General features: G+C 52.0%; 1 protein-coding gene across 1 annotated transcript in view; it reads left to right on the plus strand.

The window, feature by feature from the left end:
• The first annotated feature begins 6,660 nt into the window (after window positions 1–6,660).
• UROC1 (urocanate hydratase 1) overlaps window positions 6,661–20,307 on the plus strand; it is a 40,808-nt gene continuing 27,161 nt past the window's right edge. Inside the window, exons 1-6 of the mRNA XM_007097391.3 lie at window positions 6,661–6,786; window positions 16,519–16,649; window positions 17,706–17,799; window positions 18,785–18,844; window positions 19,168–19,296; window positions 19,443–19,504. Of these exons, the coding sequence (XP_007097453.1) occupies window positions 6,661–6,786; window positions 16,519–16,649; window positions 17,706–17,799; window positions 18,785–18,844; window positions 19,168–19,296; window positions 19,443–19,504 (602 nt within the window). The remainder of the gene's footprint in view (window positions 6,787–16,518; window positions 16,650–17,705; window positions 17,800–18,784; window positions 18,845–19,167; window positions 19,297–19,442; window positions 19,505–20,307) is intronic.

Genomic DNA, 20,307 nt, shown 5'->3' on the forward strand with positions numbered 1-20,307 from the left:
TTCCACAGGTGTCTCCAGGTCCTGCCGGAACTCTGCCTCATTGTAGGTCGTTCCTGGCCAGACTCTGGGAGGAGAGGTGGGGGTTCTCAGTTCACGCCCTGCTGGCCAGCGGGGCTCTTTGCCTTACCTGGTCACCGGCCACTGATCCACACTCCAAGTGAGCGCTCAACTTGCTGAGGCCTCCCTCCTGTGTGTGAGGGAAGGAGAGTAAAGTCAGGCCATCGAAAGATAGAAGATAAACATCCAGCTAGTCCTGGGCGGGGGGAGACCAGGCCTGACCCCCGCTCCCTGCTTCCTACAAGTCAGGCTATGAGGGAACCCGGGGAGCAGCTGATGCTGTGTGCGGGTGTGCACCTGAGACACTTGGCGGTGTGAGTGTGTGGGAAAGGGTGCTGCGGTCAACCACAGTTTTAATTTTTTTTTTTTAACGTTTATTTATTTTTGAGACAGAGAGACACAGAGCATGACGGGGGGAGGGTCAGAGAGAGGGAGACACAAAATCTGAAACAGGCTCCAGGCTCCGAGCTGTCAGCACAGAGCCCAACACAGGGCTCGAACTCACGGACCGAGAAATCATGACCTGAGCCGAAGTCGGCCGCTTAACCGACTGAGCCACCCAGGCGCCCCGCAACCACAGTTTTATAGCTGCTCTTGAAAAATCTGATTCCAAACCCAGCAGGTGCCACTTGCCCCTGTGTGAGATCAGGAAATTTGCCTGACCTCTCTCTGTGCCCCAGTTCCCTGTGCAATGGATCAGGGAGTGCCGTCTAAGTCCTAGATGTTAGTGATTATTTTTACAGTTCCTGCCTGTTTCTGGCAAGTGACTGGTTTCTGTACCAGTGGTAATATAAAAATTCCTTCTTATTACATTTATCCAAGTTTCAAAGGTCTATTTAAGGAAAACTATTAAGCAAATAATAGTTCTGCTTGCTTGAAGATATGGCTCCAAATGGTGATGATAGGTCTCAAATGGCAGAGAAGTGGGAAACCCAGCTCACAGATAAAACCAGAAACTCCTTATTATGGCTTACCAGGTGACGTGGACTGAGAGCCTTGAGAAGCATCCAGCTCAGCCCCAATCTGGCCCTCAGGCAGGGCTGCTGCTGCTCTGCGTCCAGGACCCAGGGATTAACAGTCATCCACAAGCCAGGGGGTCCCAAATCTCACCTACACATGCATTCCTGACCCTCCCCCATGCCCCAGCCTCTGCGTCCTTAGGGCAAGAGTCTCCGTCTCCTGTGTTGCCACCTGGTGGCCAAAGTTGAGAACAACATCTCAGCCCATCCCTGTTAGAAAATTCTTGGAGACCGGATTCCTCCAGGCCCATGGTGGGATCTCAGTGTTGGGTCTTGGGATGGAGGGTTGAGTATGCCCTGCCAGAGGCCCGGGGCTTCAGTAAGAAGACGGCTTCTGCAGCCTCTGTTTTCTCAAAGGGGCTCACATTCATTCATTCATTCAACAGATACTGAATTGCCCACTGTGCGGGGGCTCCAGTGGAGAGAACATGGCAGATAGGCTCTTTGCCCTCATAGAATTTACATCATAGAAAGCAGGAATAAATATATAAGATCACGTCAGGTGGCATAATGGTACAACAGAGAAAATACACCAGGATATGGGGCGCCTGGGTGGCTCAATCGGTTGGGCGTCTGATTTCAGCTCAGGTCATGATCTCACAGTTCAGGGGTTTGAGCCCCACGTCAGGCTCTGTGCTGACAGCTCAGGGCCTGGAGCCTGCTTCGGATTCTGTGTCTCCCTCTCTCTCTGCTCCTACCCTGGTCACACGCTGTCTCTCTCTCAAAAATAAATAAAGATTAAAAAAATTTAAAAAGAAAAGAAAATACACCAGGATAAAGGATGGGAAGTATGTATACTGCACATAACGAGGGTGGTAGGGACAGGCCTCGGGGAGGGTGTCTGACTTCAGCAGAGATGCGAGTCAGGTGAGGAGCCTGGAGGAGATTCCTGGGCAGAGGACCAGACTTTGCTGACTCCCTGATGTAATGTTCCTAGGTAGCTATTAACTAACAAATTGCACTAAAATTTAGCAGCTTAAAACAATCATTTAAATTTTTGCTCACAGTTTTGTGGGTCAAAATTTGGGGAAGGGGCTCAGTTGGGTGATTCGTCTCATGCTACTGCATCAGATGGAGGCTGGCTGGGGTCGGCCATCCCCGATGGCTCCCTCATGCACCAGAGCTCAGCTGATTGGTTGACCTCAGCACCTCCACATGGCACGCCCCAGCCTGAGGTCCCGGGTACTTGGGCTGCTCCACAGAGTCTCAGGCTACCTTCTGTTAGTTACCCCATAAGCACTAAGTTTGGCCCAGACTCAAGAGCAGGGCCACACCCCGGCATCACTGGAAGAAGCACCCAAGCAAGGATTTGCTGGCATGTTTTAAAACCACCATGGGGCGCCTGGATGGCTCAGTCGGTTGAGCGTCCGACTTCGGCTCAGGTCATGGTCTCGCAGCTGGTGGGTTCAAGCCCCACGTCAGGCTCTGTGCTGACATCTCGGAGCCTGAAGCCTCCTTCAGATTCTGTGTCTCCTCCTCTCTCTGCCCCTCCCATGCTCCTGCTCTGTCTTGCTCTGTCTCTTAATAATAAATAAACATTAAAAAAAAGTTTTTTTTTAAACCACCGTGGGCATGTGTGAGCAAGGAGCAGCCAGGAGGCTCTGGGGTAGACAAGAGTGGATGGAGAAATCAGAGGCAGACAGAGGATCCACATGCCCAGAACAAACTGGCCCACATTTGGGTTATTCTAGGCATAGTCTGCAGCCATGTTGCTAGCTGACTGCAGGTGGCTGGGAGGAGGTGGGGGACCAGGAGAGAGGCTGGTGCTATCTTGGGGGGAGAGGGTGGGCATGACCCAGGCTAGGGTGGTCTCAGGGTCCAGATATATTTTCATGGTGGAGGGCTCAGGGGTCAGGATGGTTCAGCAGAAGATGTCCAGGGTGGCAGAATGGATGGAGAAGGAGGGGAAGCTGGGACCAGGCTTGTGGTCCAAGAGACAGAAGTCCTGCCTGGCTCGGGAAGGCCAGCTGGATATGCTGGTGATACGGCAGAGATTGAGGCCCAGTGTGGTCTGGATTGGGGGTGCCAGGCAGGCAGGGCTGAGCTGTGTGGTGCTGGTGGCCAAGAGTTGCTGGGAGGAGAGGCTGGCTAGGACAGAAGCAGCCAGTGGGGCAAGTGGAGGGGAAATGGAGGCAGGCACATGATGGCTGGAGAGAGACCACCACATCAAGCACCATGAGCCCAAGGGCTGAGGGCCAGGGACCGGCACATACTGAGCAAAACTGGGTTTGGCTTACAGCGCCTGCCTGCCTTTCTTTACTCCTTATTAGTTTAATTTTTTTATTTTTTTGGTTTATCATGGAACAAAATTCAAAGACACCAGAGTGGGGTGCCTGGGTGGCTCAGTCACTTAAACATCTAACTCTTGATATTGGCTCAGGTCATGAGATCAAGTCCTACATTGGACTCCGAGCTGGGAGTGGAACCTGCTTAAGACTCTCTCTCTCCTCTCCCTCTGCCCCATCCCCCCTGAACAAAAAACAAAAACACCAGAGTTTTGTTTTCACTGAGGTGAAATTTATGTAACATAAAATTAATCATTTATAAAAGTGTTTCAGTCTATTCATTTAGAGAGAGAGGGAGTGCACACAAGTGGGGGACGGGCAGGGAGGAGGAGAGACAGAATCCCAAGCAGGCTCCAAGCCATTAGCGCAGAGCCCAATGCGGGGCTCCAATTCACGGACTGTGAGATCATGACCCGGGCCAAGATCAAGAGTCAGACACTCAACCAACTGTGCCACCCAGGTGCCTCTAAAATTAATCATTTTAAAGTGTACAATTCAGTGGCATTTGGTACACTGACAATTTGAAAGTGTGGAAGAGTTTTATAGTGAAAAGTCTCCTTCCCTCCGCAGTTCTTTGTATTTCTTTCAGAGACAGTTCGTGCACATGTGCGCATATACTCTTTGTACTACAAAGTAGTATATACTTTCTGTACTACATACGTTGACCCGTTCCTTGTATCAAAAGATACAGGCAACAATTAGAAAAATAACAATATCTTATCCATGCTTATTCTGTAACAAGCACTAAAACCTTCACGTATGTTCTCATCTAATCACCCTCAGACACATCCCATGAGGTAGGTACCATTAGTGCTTTCATTTTACAAATGAGGAAACTGCAGCACAGAAAGCCTAAGTACCTTATCCAAGGACGCACAGCTAGTGAGTGAGTAGTGTAGCCAGGGTTCGAACCTACCAGTTGGCCATGTGTAACATCTGTTGAGATCCTCATTCTTTTAACCAGCTTGCATGATTTTTTTAAAAACTTAAGCTCTGTATTTGGGGATTCTTGTAGGTTTCTCTACTGTAAGAAACAATAGATCCCATGTGCCAGGTTCTCCCACTGGTAACATCTTGCAACACTGCAATATCACAACCAGGATACTGACATTGATACAATGCATCCATCTTGTCCAGTACAATGTTTAAAACCATTAAAATTATTTTTAATGTTTATTTATTTTTGAGAGAGAGAGAGAGAGAGAGAGAGAGAGCTAGAGTGCTAGCAGGGGAGAGGCAGAGAGAGAGAGGGAGACACAGAATCTGAAGGAGACTCCAGGTTCCGAGCTGTCAGCACAGAGCCCAACGTGGGGCTCAAACTCACGAACCTCGAGATCATGGCCTGAGCCGAAGTTGGACGCTTAACTGACTGAGATGCCCAGGAGCCCCTAAAACCATTTCTTAATTGATGGTAACCTTTAAAAATCAGAGGATTCTACAAAAACTGAGTTCTGGCTTATCTTGACCCACCAGAAGATGAGGTCTCCTCGGGAAACAAAACCTAAGAGGAGGTTTGTGCACAGCTACTTTGTTGAGGTACTGTCTTGTTCAGGTGGCAGGGAGGGGGGCGGGGAGTGGGACGGGCAAGGAAAGCAACCAGCTGGGGCACCATACCCCATGGGGGCAACTCAGCACAGTCCTGCTGGGCACTCTGCAGATCGTATAGAGCACTCCCCTGAGTTACCACCTGCCTCCCTCCTCCACCCTGCTGAGGTGCAAGGGACCTGGGGCATTTATCCACCATCCTCCCTCCATCTGTTGCTGGCTGAGGGCTACTCCTGGGATAGGTGGTGACAGGGCCGTCAGCTCCCCAGGCCTCCCAGCCTGCCTCTGAAGGGGGAGAGCAGGTGCTGGTTCACCAGCAGCAGCCCTGGAACAGAGAGATGCAGGTGCCTGCCATTGGCAGCCAAGGCCACACACGCCTAGACACACTGCAGGCACAGCTGGGTAGGGGGCAGTGTCTGCAGCGAGGATGTTCGTTCCCGGGGCCTAGAATAGTGCCTGACTAGGAAGGTGCTCAATCATGTTTGAAAGATCAAGTGAATGGATAAATGACAAAAAGCAAAGCTGAGCGAGTTTCTCCTCGCTCTTCTTTCGGAGGAGCGAGATGCCGTGGACCCCAGGAACAGCACCGTCACTGTGGCAGGGGGCCTGCAAGAGTGACTGGGAGGGAGGCTAGAGCCAGAGCTCTGGGTTCTGAGGGCTCAGATCCTAGCACCTCCGGTGACTCACCGTGTGACTAACCCAGTTCCCACCACCTCTCTCGACCTCAGTTTTCACACCCGTAAAATGGGACAGTGAACTCCACAGGACCGATGAGGGGACAAAGGGAACTGGGTCATGTGATGTGTTCAGAAGCGTGAGCACTAGGAAGATGTTTGTTGTTCCTTTCACCTTGCCCCACGCAGGTACTGCACTGGGTGCTTACACAACCCATTCGTGCCTCCTACAGCCCAGTGATTAATTACCACCCACTTGCGTAGATTGGGACAGGGCCCAAGGCCACAGGGCTAGTCAGGAGCTGAGCTGGGTTCACACCCAGATGGGTTGCTTTCCTAGGACCACCAGGATTCTATTGCCGTCGCCTCCTGGCTGTGTGAGTGCCACCTGGGCCTCAGTTTCCCCATCTGTAGCATAAGGCTAATAAGGAGCACTTCCTTGCTAAGTTGTTAATGGAATCGAGGATGAGAGGCATCTCCATGTGGGCCCTTTACAGAGAGCTCTGGGAAGGGGATGAAGCAGCATGTGAGAGTTGAGGAGGGTACAGCTGCTGCTGGGTGGGCTTCTGCCGTGCCCCCTGCACGAGTGGCAGGGAGGAGGGGTACAAGGCGCACTGCCTGCTTTCTGCACAGACCCCGCGTTCTGCGCCAGCCTCAGTATCACATGCTCCCCGTCACCAAGACACAAATCCCAGCATCGCCTGCCTGGTGTAAGGCTGCTGAAGCGAACCCCCGCATTAGAGCCCCAGCAGCCCTCCAAAGCCGCGTCCTGGGAAACACAGCCCCTCAAGGCCAACACTTCGCTAACAGGACAAACAAACCAATAGGTAGCAATCTCCCCTGCGTGAAGCCTGCCTCTACCCAGAACACCAGCCCCACCTCGGGTCAACACTGCAAGCAGCCAGGCGAGGGGCCAATGACCCAATGACCCACACATGGCTCCCTCTGCAGGCCCTGGGCCCAATGAGGGGCTGGAGGAGGCGGCCTGGAGCAGGAGGTCCCCGCCCAGTTGGGCCATGACTGCCCAGTCTCTCCCTGGCCTCCCCACAGAGCTGGCCTCCGTCTCAGTCTCGGCCAAACATGTCCAGCCTCCAGGTGCTATGCTCCGGCCTGCCACTGCGGCCCCTCCCGGAAAACCGGGGACGCTGGGCTGGGGTGCCCCACGCACCCGTCAGGACCCCTGGCCTTAGCCCTGCGGAGGAGCAGGTAAGAAGTTGGGCGCCATTCCTGCTGGGCCCTTTGCCCTCTGGGTGTCCTTGAGGTGGTCCGGGTGGGCATTTTCTGTTCCTGCTTCTCCGCAGGAGCTTCAGCTTCTCAACTCAGCCTCCCACCCCTCACCGCCAAGGCTCCCCGAGCGGGTGTCCAGGAGAGCCCACAGGGGGTGTCCAAGAGCGCCCAGAGGGGGTGTCGGTGGGACAGGGGGATCCAATGTGTTTGCTCTGCACTCGTCACGCCTACTGTAGTTCATTCTCTCCCCAACGTTCATCCTTGGGTGCAAGATTAGGGTACCCATTTGCAGATGGGGATCCTGAAGTTCAAGGTCCCCCAGCCAGGAGGCAGTGGAGTTGTGGCTGCTTCCAGTCAGAGGAGTGAGGCTGGTGTAAACAAAGTGTAGCCTTCTTTCTTTTTTACTTCTTAAAATGTTCTTAGTGTATTTTTGAGAGAGTGAGAGACAGAGGGTGAGTGGAGAGGGGAGCAGAGAGAGAGGAAGACACAGAATCCCAAGCAGGCTCCAGGCTCGGATCTGTCAGCACAGAGCCGGATGCCGGGCTTGAACTCACCAAACTGTGAGATCATGACCTAAGCAGAGGTTGGTTGCTCAACCAACTGGGCCATCCAAGCGCCCCCAAAGTGTACCCTTCCACCCCTGACACGCACATGACTTTTAAGTTCTACAACGTAACAGGTCAGCTCTTGTTTTCGCTTCTGTGTCCCTCCCCCGAGTCTTGCAGTGAGTGTGCAGCCAGCAAGGCTAGAACCCTAGCGGGGGCGGGATGGTGCTGCTGAAAGCATTGCCGAGGTGTCCCTGACCATCACCCACAGCCTGGAGAGCCTGGAGCCAGCCCAGGACTGGGGGCGCGCGAGCCTGCACCCCGGGCAGCTCCGACCGTCCAGGAGCGCACTTGTCTCCCTTGTAAACTGGGGATGAAAATGACACCACGGAGCAGTGGAGGAGACCAGAGGAAATAAAGAAGGTGGCACAATGATATAAAGTATCCTCCTTTTTCTTTACTCAGAATTACTTGAGAAATTCAGGAACAGTGCAGGGGAAAGTAAAAAAATACAAATAGGCACCAACATTAAAAAAGGAATCACACAACCCCACCCTAAGTGAAGACTGCCGCTCTTCAGTGGCGGCCCCCTAAACTTTCTGCGGAGGCAGCTCACAAAGCGCGGATGGGGCGCTGGGGGATGCTGGGGCGGACCCGGCAGAGCTAGGGCAGGAGAAGGGTGGGGGAAGGGTGCTGGGGGTAAGGGGTGTTGCGAGGGGGGCCCTGGGGGGGCGCTGGGCGGAGCTGGGGCACCACTGGACAGTGCAGGCACAGGGGAAGTGTGGGGCCAGGCCGCTGGGGGGCGCTGGGGGGCGCTGGGGTGGGACTGGACAGCTCCGGTGCAGGGGCAGTGGGGGGCCTGGGCCCTGGGGGCCTGGCTCTGCCTCCTCTTCCATGGTGCTTATCTGGCCCAGCTTAACTACGTCAAAATAGTCATTCAAGCTTCCTCCCCCTGGGTCACCTCCCTGTTGGGCGCCAAGGGCTCAATCTTTGACCGTGAGGGCATGGAGGGCCCTGTCACCTGCCCATCTCAGGTGACACCTTTATGGCTGCGTGATGGTGTCCTGTGCTGGGAGGGGGGCACTCAGGAGCTGAGGAGCTGGGCCACCTCAGCCTTGCCCTGTGTAGGTCGCAGTTTGCTTGCAGGTCCGGGAGTTGGGGCTGTTGAAAGCCGCTACATCTTCCCTCAGGGTGCCAGGGTCAGCCAGCCTTAGGTTGGTGAGATAGTAAGAAGGACGGATGTTGACCTCTGCCCTGACCCTCCCTTCCTTCGACCCCAGCTCCTGACAAAGAGCTCCTAAATTCCTTGGAATTTCCTGGGTGATAGGGAAATTCTTTTGTTCTAAGGAAGCCACTCTAGATAGGGGCTGGTCACCAGAAAGACCGTTCCAAGATAAGAAGCTTGGAACTTTCGCCCCTTCCCCCCCCCCCCCCCCCCATTCCCTAGAGAGGAGAGAACGGCTGGAAATTGAGTTAATCATCCATCATGCTTATGTGCTGAAACCTCTATAAAAATCCCATAACTGCAGGGTTCCGAGAGCTGGGTTGCGGGACACATTGAGGTGCTGGGCCCACCCCACATCTTGCCTTGTGTACCTTCATCTGGTTGTTCATCCGGACCCTTGATCATATGCTGTATTGTATAATAAACCAGTAGACACGTTTCTCTGAGTTCTGCGAGCTTCTCAGCAAATTACTGAACCCAAGGAGGGAAGTGGTGGGAACCCCGGTACTTAGCGGGTTGGTCCCCCGTACAGGTGAAAGCCTGGGGGTGTGTGATGGCATCTGAGGTGGGAGGGGCAGTCTTGTGGGACTGAGCCCTTAACCTTTGGGGTCTCAGCTGACTCAGGCAGATGATGTCAGAACAGAATGACGCTCGGGCCACCCAGCTGGTGTGGAGAATTGGTCTGGGGGGGGACCCCCCAAACCAGTCACAGAAGCGTCCTGTGTGCGAACACTCGCCTCAGAGGAGAAACACAAACGATTTCTCCCAGGCAGTCCGAACCCAGCAACCTCCAAAGCCGCCAGCAGCTCGCTTTCTGCTTTTCCTTCAGCTTGCTTTCTATTCTTTTTGTTTAAATTTAAATGTGTCTCTTTGATTTTTGACATAAACTTTCCAGGTAATTGTATAAGATGAGGAACTCAAGTCTTATAAAAGTGTAAGTTCCCTACTTCTGATAGGCCATTGACAAAAAATTATGTTTATTTTTGAGAGACAGAGCGTGAGTGGGGGAGGGGCAGAGAGGGAGAGAGAGAGAGAGAGAGAGAGAGAGGGAGACACAGAATCCGAAGCAGGCTCTGGGCTCCGAGCTGTCAGCACAGAGCCTGACGCGGAGCTCGAACTCACGAAGGGTAAGATCATGACCTGAGCTGAAGTCGGACACTTAACCGACTGAGCCACCCAGGCGCCCCGGCCATTTTTTTTTTTTTTTTTTGCATATCCTTCCACATGTGTTTTATGTACATACGATATGCATGTGTGTCCTTCTTAAGCATGTAAGTGGTTGCAATCTATACACATCAGTTTTTTTGGACGTTCATTACTGGCGAGTTTAGAGTTACCCGTCCTTTTAACTGGTGGGTAGTATTCCATTATTTGGTGTGCTTCACTCTCTGCTCTTCTTTCAGTAGATTTCTCTGTTTAAACATAGGCAGTCTGGCTGTCACATTTTAGGCAATGCGTTTTCAGCACAAACACAAGACGACTTCTACAGTGCAGGAATTTCCATCATCTAACAGGAGCGGTTGCTGTACCCGAAATGTCTTCAGCTACCCCTGACCCTGTACGCAGTTACTCTCAGTGACCTGTTCCCCAAACCCTGCCCCACCCACAAGGACTGTTCCGGACATCAGATACCAGACCTGGAGACCACCCCAGTGTGTCTGTGTCCCCATCACTAATAACACACTATCTTGAACTCCTTAAGAGTGGGGCTCTGTGGGGTTCATTTCTGGATCTTCAGTGACACTGGTACTGGGTTGCTGAATGAATTGGTATGTTGTTAAGCGCCCCCACCAAATCCTACAGGAGTTCAGTAGGCAGGAGAAACCTAGGAGGGCTTCTTGGAGGAGGCAGTCTTGACAACATAGGCAAGGTTCTTGGACTCAGTCCAAGAAGGAAGGCCATTTGTAGACAAGGGGAGACAGGGAGTGACAATGCAGAGATGGGCCTGGCCAAAGTATACCAGGGGTGGAGGAGGCCCTGTGTAGGCTCGAGCTGGCTGTGGAGCTTGGAGAGTCAGGCCCAGCCAAGTTATAGAGGACCCTGAAAGCCAAAAACAGTGTTGACTTTATTGATTGAGTCATGGGGAGACCCTGAGGGTGTCTGAGTAGGAGCATAAACCTGCTCATTAACTATATATACATATATATAGTTATAAAGAGAGTATAAAAGCTTTCGACAGATTATCTAGAAGGGCAGGGTGGGCAGAGACCCAAGTAGAAGAAAGAGCTGGCAGCATGGAGGGCTATGAGTGTGGGACATGATCGTTTTGACAGTTGTCACTCATACGGCACCTCTGTGTGCCAGACCTTGTGCCGAGCGTGTTGATTCAGTGAGTCCCCAAGACAGCCCTGTGCTATCAGTGTGCTCTTTTTACAGAAGAAGAGACCGAAGGTCAGAGAGGTGAAGCGTGCATGTGTGATGTAGCCAACCTTCTGGTGTAGACTGAGGTAGGAAGAGCTGGGTCACCGTAGCAGCAGCCTATGCAGAGGCCACCCCATCCCCAGCTAGGAAGAGTCTGAGCCTCAGTTTGGACGCTCCTAGTTGGTCTGGTTGGCTCCAGTTCAGGCCAGAGCAGACCTAATGAAGCCTGAGCAAGAGTGAGTGCAAGGACAGGGGTGATTCAAACAAGGCTGCACCAAATCAGTCATGGCCGTCATTTTTGGTAGATGTAGTGACAGCCAACGACTTTCAGGTAGGTGGGTTTTGCCCCACCAGCACACTGCCAGGTTAGAATGGAAGTAAGGCCTGAGCCAAACTCTCTCTCTCTCTCTCTCTCTCACACACACACACACGGCCATTCCGTGACCTATAAACAAAGTCGCAGGCTGGTATCCTTTTAGCTGATCAGCCACCAACATGGAAAAGGTTTGCTCAGGGCAGTAGTAACACCGTCCCCAAGACAGGATCCTGTCCCTGTCCATTATTTCCCCAGGGCTGCTGTAATAAATCTCCACACACGGAGTGGCTTTAAAACAGCACAAATTTATTGTCTTACAACGGTGGGTGTCAGAAAGCTGAAATGGGTTTCCTTGGGCAACGAGCAAGAAACATTAGCGCAAATGCAAGGATATGGAAATCATGCTTGCTCAGTTGCTGTCTTACTGAGTCTCGTGATTCTCATTTCTTTGGACGCAAATATTACATATCAGATCAGCCTAGTTTATGCGTACGTGTAATATATTTTCAGCAGCAATAAATGCATTGTACAAGGGTCAAGTTAAAAAATATATGCAGTGAGGCTGCATTCCCTCTGGAGGCTCTGGGGGTTGAGGAGGTGTGAATCTCTTTCCTTGCCTTTTCTAGCTTCTAGAGGCTGCCTGCAGTTTTTGGTTTGTGGCCTCGTCCTCTGTCTTCAAAGCCAGATGCATAGCAAATTCAGGTCTCTCTCTCTGACTCAGACCCTCCTGCCTCCCTCTTACGAGGACTCTGGCGGATACATAGGGCTGACCTGGATGATGCAGGATAATCTTCCACACCAGACCCTTACCTTAATCACATCTGCAGTCTCTCTTGCCTTGTTATTAAACAAATTCACAGGTTCTGGGGAATAGGATGCAGATGTGTTTGGGGGTCGTTATTCTGCCCACCACACTGTCAAGCACCCAGACTTCTCCAACCTGCTGACTGACCCTGAAACATTTTATGAATCAATCCTTTGGCCCTAACTGAGCTTGTTAGATTTTTAGGCCTATTAAGGCAATGGGGGTGGTCTGGAATATTCTTTCCAATTTACGTGTCTTGAATACAGCTGATTTCACCAATAAGAGCCCACTTGGAACATGCATTATATGATTAATGGGCCATAATTTGACCAGTGAAAATCCATGTCTGACATTCTATATGCTGCATAGCAGTCCCTCTGGTGTAGATTGAGATATGGAATAGCAGACCCTCTGGTGTAGATTGAGATATGCAGAGGTGAAGTGTTTGTGGGAGCATCCTGTGATTAGCATGCCAGTTGACCACCCAGGGTGTGAGTTGCCAAGTAGGGTGCCTACTTTTGCTCCCTGTGGGTGCTGTGGCATCTTACAATAAACTCAAGCCCTGCAAACAAGGAAGCTACAAAGCCAGGGCAGGGGAGGAAGCAAGAAATACTCCTTAGGTTCTGGTTTAGGGATCTTCAAAAGAGTGGGTGAGTAGAGGTGCTGTATGCTACACAATGTACATTTGCTCATCGAATCCTTCCAACTACCCAGCTGAGTAGGCCATGCCAAGAGATGAGGAAACTGAGGCAGGGGTGACCGGCCCAAGTTCACACGGGTAGTGGGAGGCAGGGCCAAGGGTAGACTCAACTCTGACTGCTGTCCCCATGCTTATCATGGGGGCTTCCAACCTCGTCACTGCACCCACCCTTTCCTCGCTGAGCCTCCTCTGCTGAGGTTCCGAGGTTCTGTGGGGGCCCCCGGGCCCCCCATAGGCCTGCCTCAGACCTCTGGCGGACCTTGGGCAAACATGAAGTTTGTGAGAACTCCCAACCAGAGACTCAGAAGAGTGACCCAGGTCAGCAAACAGAGCTGCTACTTTGTAGATTTTTTCACTGAAGAAGGATTTACTGCCTGACTGTTAGGTAACTCTAGACACAGGGGATAAAGTTATTGAGCGAAAATATAATAGAAGACAATGTTCCTGAACTAAGTAAAAACATGAAATTGTAGATAAAAGGATATCGTTTATCCCAGAAAAAAAATGAGAACTTGATATAGAATAGTTGACATTAAGACATGTCTAGACTGGGGTGCCTGGGTGGCTCAGTTGGTTAAGTGTCTAACTCTTGATTTTAGCTCAGGTTATGATCTCAGGGCTCATGGGAGCAAGCCCTGTGTGGGGCTCTGTGCTGACAGCATGGAGCCCGCTTGAGATTCTCTCTCTCCGCCCCCTCTGCTCCTCTCCTGCTCTCATGCACATGTACTCTTTCTCAAAATAAATAATCATTCAAAAAAAAAGATTCCCTCCCTTTCCCCCCTCTGCCCCTGTCTCCCACTTGCACTCTGGGATAGAGTAAATAAAAATTAAAAAATAAAATTAAAAAAATTAAAAAATAAAAAAAATAATAAAGAAAAAAAAGACAGGTCTAGACTAAATTAGTGAATTTCAGGGATAAAGAAAAATTCAATGGTCACAAAATGGAAATCTTATACAAGGGGAAATACAGCACACAGAGCTTCTGTGCTGCATTTAGGCTATGGACCTTGCCAGAATCCCCGTTACGTTTATGGCACACATGCATTCTTCCTTCAGAACAGACTGAATTTCTTACGGCCTTTAAAGACATTTTGAAAAATGGCCAAAGGGCACCTGGCTGGCTCAGTCAGAGGAGTGTGTGACTCTTGATCTCCAGGTGGTGAGTTGGAGCCCCATGTTGGGTAGAGAGATTACTTAAGTAAATAAAAACTTCAAAAAAAAGAGAGAAAGGAGAAAAGAAAAAGGAAGGAAGGAAGGAAGGAAGGAAGGAAGGAAGGAAGGAAGGAAAGAAAAGCAAGCAAAATGGCCTAGTCATTTCTATCAACTGACACAATTTAAGAACCATTGATTTTGACAGGAACCTCTGTTGTATTTTTTGAGTTATGTGATTAGCTGAACAAGGTTGCAAAAGCATTTGACAAGGTCAAATCCAGGTCCTTAGTAAGAACACCAGGTTTAGGCCCAGTAGTGAAGCCAGCCCTGCTGGGGAAACAGTGAAGACAGTTTTTTTCCGACCACTGCTTGCCACCTCTTAGCAGGTTGTGAAATCTGGTTAGGGGGTTGCAAGTAGCATTCATCAGAAAGCAAAATAAAACAAGCTAGAACAGGATAGAATATATTAGGAGTTGGGTAGTAAGGTCAAGTCTTGTGTAGATTGTGTGTGTATGCGTGTAATATATATTGTGTAGATTGTGTGTGTGTGATATATTGCTTTCAAAACTTTTCTTTAAATGTTCAGTTTCACTTGCAAGCTCTTGTTAGAAGCTATACACCAGCTAGAAAACAACAACAGTCTTTGTGTTGAGGTACAACATGCACAGAAAGCCACGGAAACCACGCGTGCACAGATGTGTCTGTCACAGGTGCAGGGAGCGGGGAACAGACCCCAGCCTTGAAGGAGAACTGCTGGCCTGACCTCTAACACGTGGCACGGCCACACCTGCCCCTGAACAGCCTCTCAACAGAGCTGGCAGTATGTCCCTTAGGTGTGGGCTTCTTTCACTCAACAGCGGGTCAGGAGAGCCAACCCGGCTGCTGCAGGTTGCTGTGGATCATTTATCCTCCTGGCTGTCCTGTAGCGGCTCCCAAAGTGGGGTCCCCGGGCCAGCAGTGCGGCACCTGGGAACTGGTGAGGAACGCAGAGCAGAGGCCACACCAGACCCTGTGGGCAACCCCTGCGTCAGCTGGACTTCGACACCCTCCTGCTGCAGGGTATTCCTGGCCACTGTTCTTGAGGGAGAAACTCATATTTCTCATCAGCTTTTTTTCTAAGGGAGAAGGGATGACGGGCTTTTGTTCCACATGAAAATTAAATGAGGGAGTGGGTCTGCAGACCTTCCCAAGTTTCTGTAACACCCTGAGCTGGGGTTTTCTTCATCGCCTCTCTTGCTATCTGCTCCTTCCCGGATTACCCCTCTCCTTTCTCTCCTCCCACCCTGCCCCGCTGCTGAGGCCCCAGTGACATCCTTGTCACTCAGTCCTGGGATGTGTCTTAGCCCACACAGTGTTGGACCGCTGGGTGCCTCGGACAAGCCGCCCTCCTCCTAGCCCTCTGCCCTTGGCCGGCAGGAATCCGTGCTCCTGGCTGGACTTCCAGCACCATCTCCCTGGGGGCACTTCTGCCCCTGCCCAAAGCTGGTGTCCCCAGTCCTGGGCCTTGGCCTTCTCCCATCACCTCCTGCCTCCCCGTGTCCAAAGCCCACCTGTCTTCAGGTTATCAGACCACCTCTCCCCCTCAGTAGGCATGCACTGAATGAATGAGGGAATAAATTCACCACTCTCAGCTCCTCAGCTCCCCACCCCCAAAACAGTTTGCTCCCCAGGGTCAGCTGGTTGCATAAATGGCCTCAACCTCTACCCAGATACCCTTGGTCGCCTCCCCAGCTTTGCTGCCTCCGGGCTCCAGTCCGGGTGTTGGAAGGAAGGGAGCTATGAAGGGGTCTGCTAGAACTCTGGCCCTCCTTGTGCTTAGTAAGACAGATTGTAAGCAGTGAAACAAACAACCAGTAGAACACCCAGCAGTGAAAAGCTTGGGAAGGAAACGGAGGTGGGGAGAGAGGCTAGGAGTCAAGAGGGGGAGGTCAAGGCAGGCCTCTGTGGAGGGGGGCACCTGGATCGAGGCCTGAGTAAAGAGAGAGACCCTCCAAGAGAAGGCAGGGTGGCAGAGAGGTAAGTGTCAAGGCCCTGCGGCAGGACCAGGAACATCAGGGATGTGTGGAGGAGTATTGGGGGGCTTGGGAGTTGGGCTGCCTGAGAAGCCCTATGAAGGTTTCTTCTTTCTCCTGGCCTGCCCCAGGCCTGCCTGAATTTGGGGGAAAATGTGCAGGGTGCGCTGTCTAATGCGGCTTGCCAAGGTGGGCGCTGGTGGAGGGTTGCTTCTCTGCATTTGCACAAGGTGCCTGTGAGCTCCTGGGACATCTCTTTCCTGCCCTTGAGTCTGCATCTCCCAGTGTAGCTGCAAGCCTCAGGGCAGGCCACCCTCTGGTCCTTGACTGGGATCAAGCAGTCTGGTTTCCAGTGAGCAAGACGAGGGAGGGCCTAGACGTCTGCCTATGTGAAGGGGGAGAGCAATCTGGGAAGGCTTCTTGCAAAAGGTGACCTTGTAGATGGGCCTGGAGTGAGAACTAGGTGGTCTCTGGATGGGGCCATGGATTTCTGAGTAGGGAAGGAGGATGGCGCATCATGGAAGCCTCGTGATCCTTGGCCTGGAGATCCTCTGCCCCCCTGCTGCCCCTCACCCCTCTTCCCCCAACTCCCCAGCTCGCACTGAGGAATGCCCTGCGCTACTTCCCCCCGGACGTCCAGGAGCTGCTGGCCCCTGAGTTTGCCCAGGAGCTGCGACTGTACGGGCATATCTACATGTACCGGTTCTGCCCCGACATTAAAATGAGGTGAGCGCTGGTAGGTGCAGCTCCAAAGGGGGCCCAGAAGCTCCCAGGGAGGGGCCGATTCAGGGGTCAGCAGGGGGAAGTGCAGGCTGTCCACACCAGGAGGCGTGCTGAGTTGTGGCGTGCTGAGTCAATGCCCCTCACACGGAGAGGGCATGATGGCTGTGTTGTCACCTGTGGGGGTCTGTAGCCTGGAGCTGGCTGCAGGCCCCCCAGCCTGGCCAGACGATAAGGGAATCCTTTCCAGAGAGGTCTCTTTGGCCTACCATCCTGGGTAGTCAATCCTGTGCAATTCTGGAGCCAAATTGTGTACAAAATCCCTTTCTAAACCTCATGTCTTGTCCTGCCGGGAAGTAAGGAGATAGCTTAGGTTCTGGCTGAACTGTGCATGGCACTGGAGGCCTTGTGAAAATGTAGATGGCTGGGCCTCCCCCCACACTGTGGATTCAGCAGTTTGGGAGCAGGGGGGCCAGAAGGATCTGCCCTTCTCACAGTTCCCAGATACTGCTGCCCCCGCCCAGGACTCACGCTCCAAGCACCTTTGTTCTTGAATGTGCCAGAGGTCCAGACCTGTCTGGAACCACCCCCAGGAGATGTCATTCTCCCCATCAAGTAGGCACCACGTCCCTTCATTCCTGTTGGGGCCTGTTGGCCTGGCATCTGCTCTAGAATTGATGCCAGGAGCACTGGTGACATGAAGGAAAGAAGGGATGGATAATAAACTCCACCCGGAGGAGATGCTTCTGGAAAGCAGACTTCAGCTTTATTTTGAAGTCCATCTTCTCCCAGTTGGAGCCCGCCAAGGGGGAGGGAGGGGTGGCCCGCGGGCGGTAGGGGCCTAACTTGCCATCCTTGGAAGGGCAGGGGTGTTAAACACAACGTGAGCACCAGAGTGGGCCGGCCTAGGTGGTCTGGAACCGCCTTCTGCTGGCAGCTCCCAGGCTGTGCACACCTCTGTGGCCGGATGCTGTGCTATGGCCAGGGAGGGCCTAGGCTTCAGCAGGCCGGAAGCCTGGTGCCCTCCCCTCGTCACACCTGGTGGTTGGACTCCCCTTGCAGGGCCTACCCAATCGAGCAGTACCCCTGCCGGACGAGGGCCACTGCAGCCATCATGCACATGATCATGAACAACCTGGACCCTGCCGTAGCCCAGGTAACAGCCGGGGGAAACTGAGGCAGGGGCCAGCACTGCCCAATAGAAATGTAACTCAAGACATACATGTAATGCTTTTAAGCTTTTTATTTAGAAACAACGATCGATTTGTAGGAAGTTGTAAAGATAGTGCAGAGGGGGACCATAGACCCTTCTCCCGGCTCCCCCCCGTGGCTACATCGTCTGTGACTAGAGTACAGCATGAACCTCCAGATATCAACGTTGGTATGATGGACACACATGGCATTTTAAACTTTCTTAAAAAAAAAAAAAAAAACTTTCTAAAAGCCACATGAAAAAGCAAACAAATAATAACGAACAGATATACTCCTGTATTTTGTCCATCCCAATGTATCAGAAATGTTATCATTTTAACATGGAACATAAAAATCACTGAGACATTTTACAACCTTTTTCCCTACTAAGTCTTTGAAATTGGGGGTGAATTTTACACTTAGGGCATGTCAAATGAGCCATGGTTCCAGTGCTCAATAGCCACACTGTTGTGTGGATGATGCAAGTCTGGCCACATGCATCTGTCATGGGGGTCCTTGAGAGCCAGTCTGTACATCAGATACCCATATCTGATAAAGGATAACCTTTGCGGGGGTGAGTCTCTGAGTATTATACTTGAGGGCAATATGATCCTAGAATTTGAATATTCTACCCAGAGGTGAGAGCTTCCTCAGCCCTGGCCTTGACCCCAGAACCTGGTCACAGACAGACCCCTGACATTGACCCTGGGCTAACTTCCCAAAGTGATCCCAGATCCAGCTCTGACTCTCACCTCACGCTGAGCTCTTACAAGGTCATGGGGGGGCCAGTGTTCTTGCAGAGGTCACTGTGTCTGGGCCTCGCCCTTTCTGCCTTCTCCCCCTGCCCTTAACACTCCTTCTTCAAGGGCCATCAGCCATTGGGCACAGCACAGAGGTGGGGGCCCTCCCTTCCCAGACCCCCATCTCAGATGCCACCATGTCTTCTCCAGTTTCCCCAGGAGCTCGTGACCTATGGAGGAAATGGGCAGGTGTTCAGCAACTGGGCTCAGGTACGCTGGACTGTATGGCCTTTCCCCTCCCCACATCTTCTGGCCTGGTAGGATCTAACAATCTAAGGCTCGGGACTCAGGTCTCTGCCTCCCTGATGCCTGAGATGCTGACCCTGGGCATTCTGGGGGTACTAAAGGCCCTCAGGGCATGTGTGGCATTATTCGAGGCACCAGGAGCCACTGGAGAGTAATGAGGGCCTGAAGGGACAGGGCACTGGCAGGACTGCTGGGGCTGTGGGAGCTCTCTGGGCCTGGGTGGTGACTTGGGGCTCAGTGTTGGCCCTCCACTTACAGAGCCTTCCGTGCTTTGCTCTCCCCTGCAGTTCTGGCTGACGATGTCCTACCTGTCACAGATGACAGAGGAGCAGACCCTGGTCATGTATAGCGGACACCCTCTGGGGCTCTTCCCAAGCAGCCCCGGGGCCCCCAGGCTGGTCATCACCAACGGGATGGTGGGTCCTGGGGCAGCCGGGCACAGTGCCTGCCTGGGGGCAGCAGGAGAGCCAGGTGCCCCCAACACCTGCTCCCCATTGTTTCAGAGGGCTCTGTCCCCCCCCCCCCCAGTCCCCAGCCTTTGGCTCCCATTCCTCTTTTCCAGGTCATTCCCAACTATTCCTCCCGGACAGAGTATGAGAAGCTCTTTGCTATGGGAGTTACAATGTAAGTCTTGTTTCTCTCCATGCATCCATCTGTCCAACTTGGTTTTTGACAGCCTCAAAGTAAGCAGCAGATACAACCGCCAGGAATTCAGTATTTGTTTACAGGGCTTTTTTCTTCGGAAGTGAAATTTACATGAAAGGCGCATATCCCAGTGCACCATTTGATGAGTGTAACAAATGTGTGCACCTGTGCAACCCAAACCCCAAAATGCAGAGCACAACCGTTTCATTTGTCATAAAATTAATGCAATGCGTGCTCTGAATTGCAAACATTCCCCCCACCCCCGGAACGTTATTTTAAAAAGAGGTATGGCGAAAAGGAAACCCCTCTTCTCCCCATTTCACATTGTGTCTTTAAAAATTTCTCATGCACATACAGAGTCAGGTAGACCATTATGGATGCCATCTGCACCAGCCTTTCCACCCTGGACAGTATAGCTGGAGACTGTTCCATTTCGGGAAACGTGGGTCTAATGAACTCTTGTTTTACCTGCAGTGTTCAATTGTACCATGATTTATTTAACCCCCTGCCACCTGATTTGGGTTGTTTCAGGTTCTTTGGGCTTATAAAGAATGCTACAGCGAATGTCCTGATCTGTACATTTTTACGGATCTCTGGGTGTGTTGCTCTTTGCTACCTGGCCCAAAGTGGGTCTGCTCTACCCAGGAGCTATACACAAAGACCACACCAGGTGGAGGTGCTTCACAAGGTCACTTTAATCATCAGAATAAGGAGGTCATGGGGAATCGTGTCCAAAGCCACTCTCTCAACAGCTAAGCAGGCTTCTTTTCTGAGGGCTCAGG

The sequence above is a fragment of the Panthera tigris genome, chromosome A2 (assembly GCF_018350195.1).
Source record: "Panthera tigris isolate Pti1 chromosome A2, P.tigris_Pti1_mat1.1, whole genome shotgun sequence".
Lineage (NCBI taxonomy): Eukaryota > Metazoa > Chordata > Mammalia > Carnivora > Felidae > Panthera > Panthera tigris.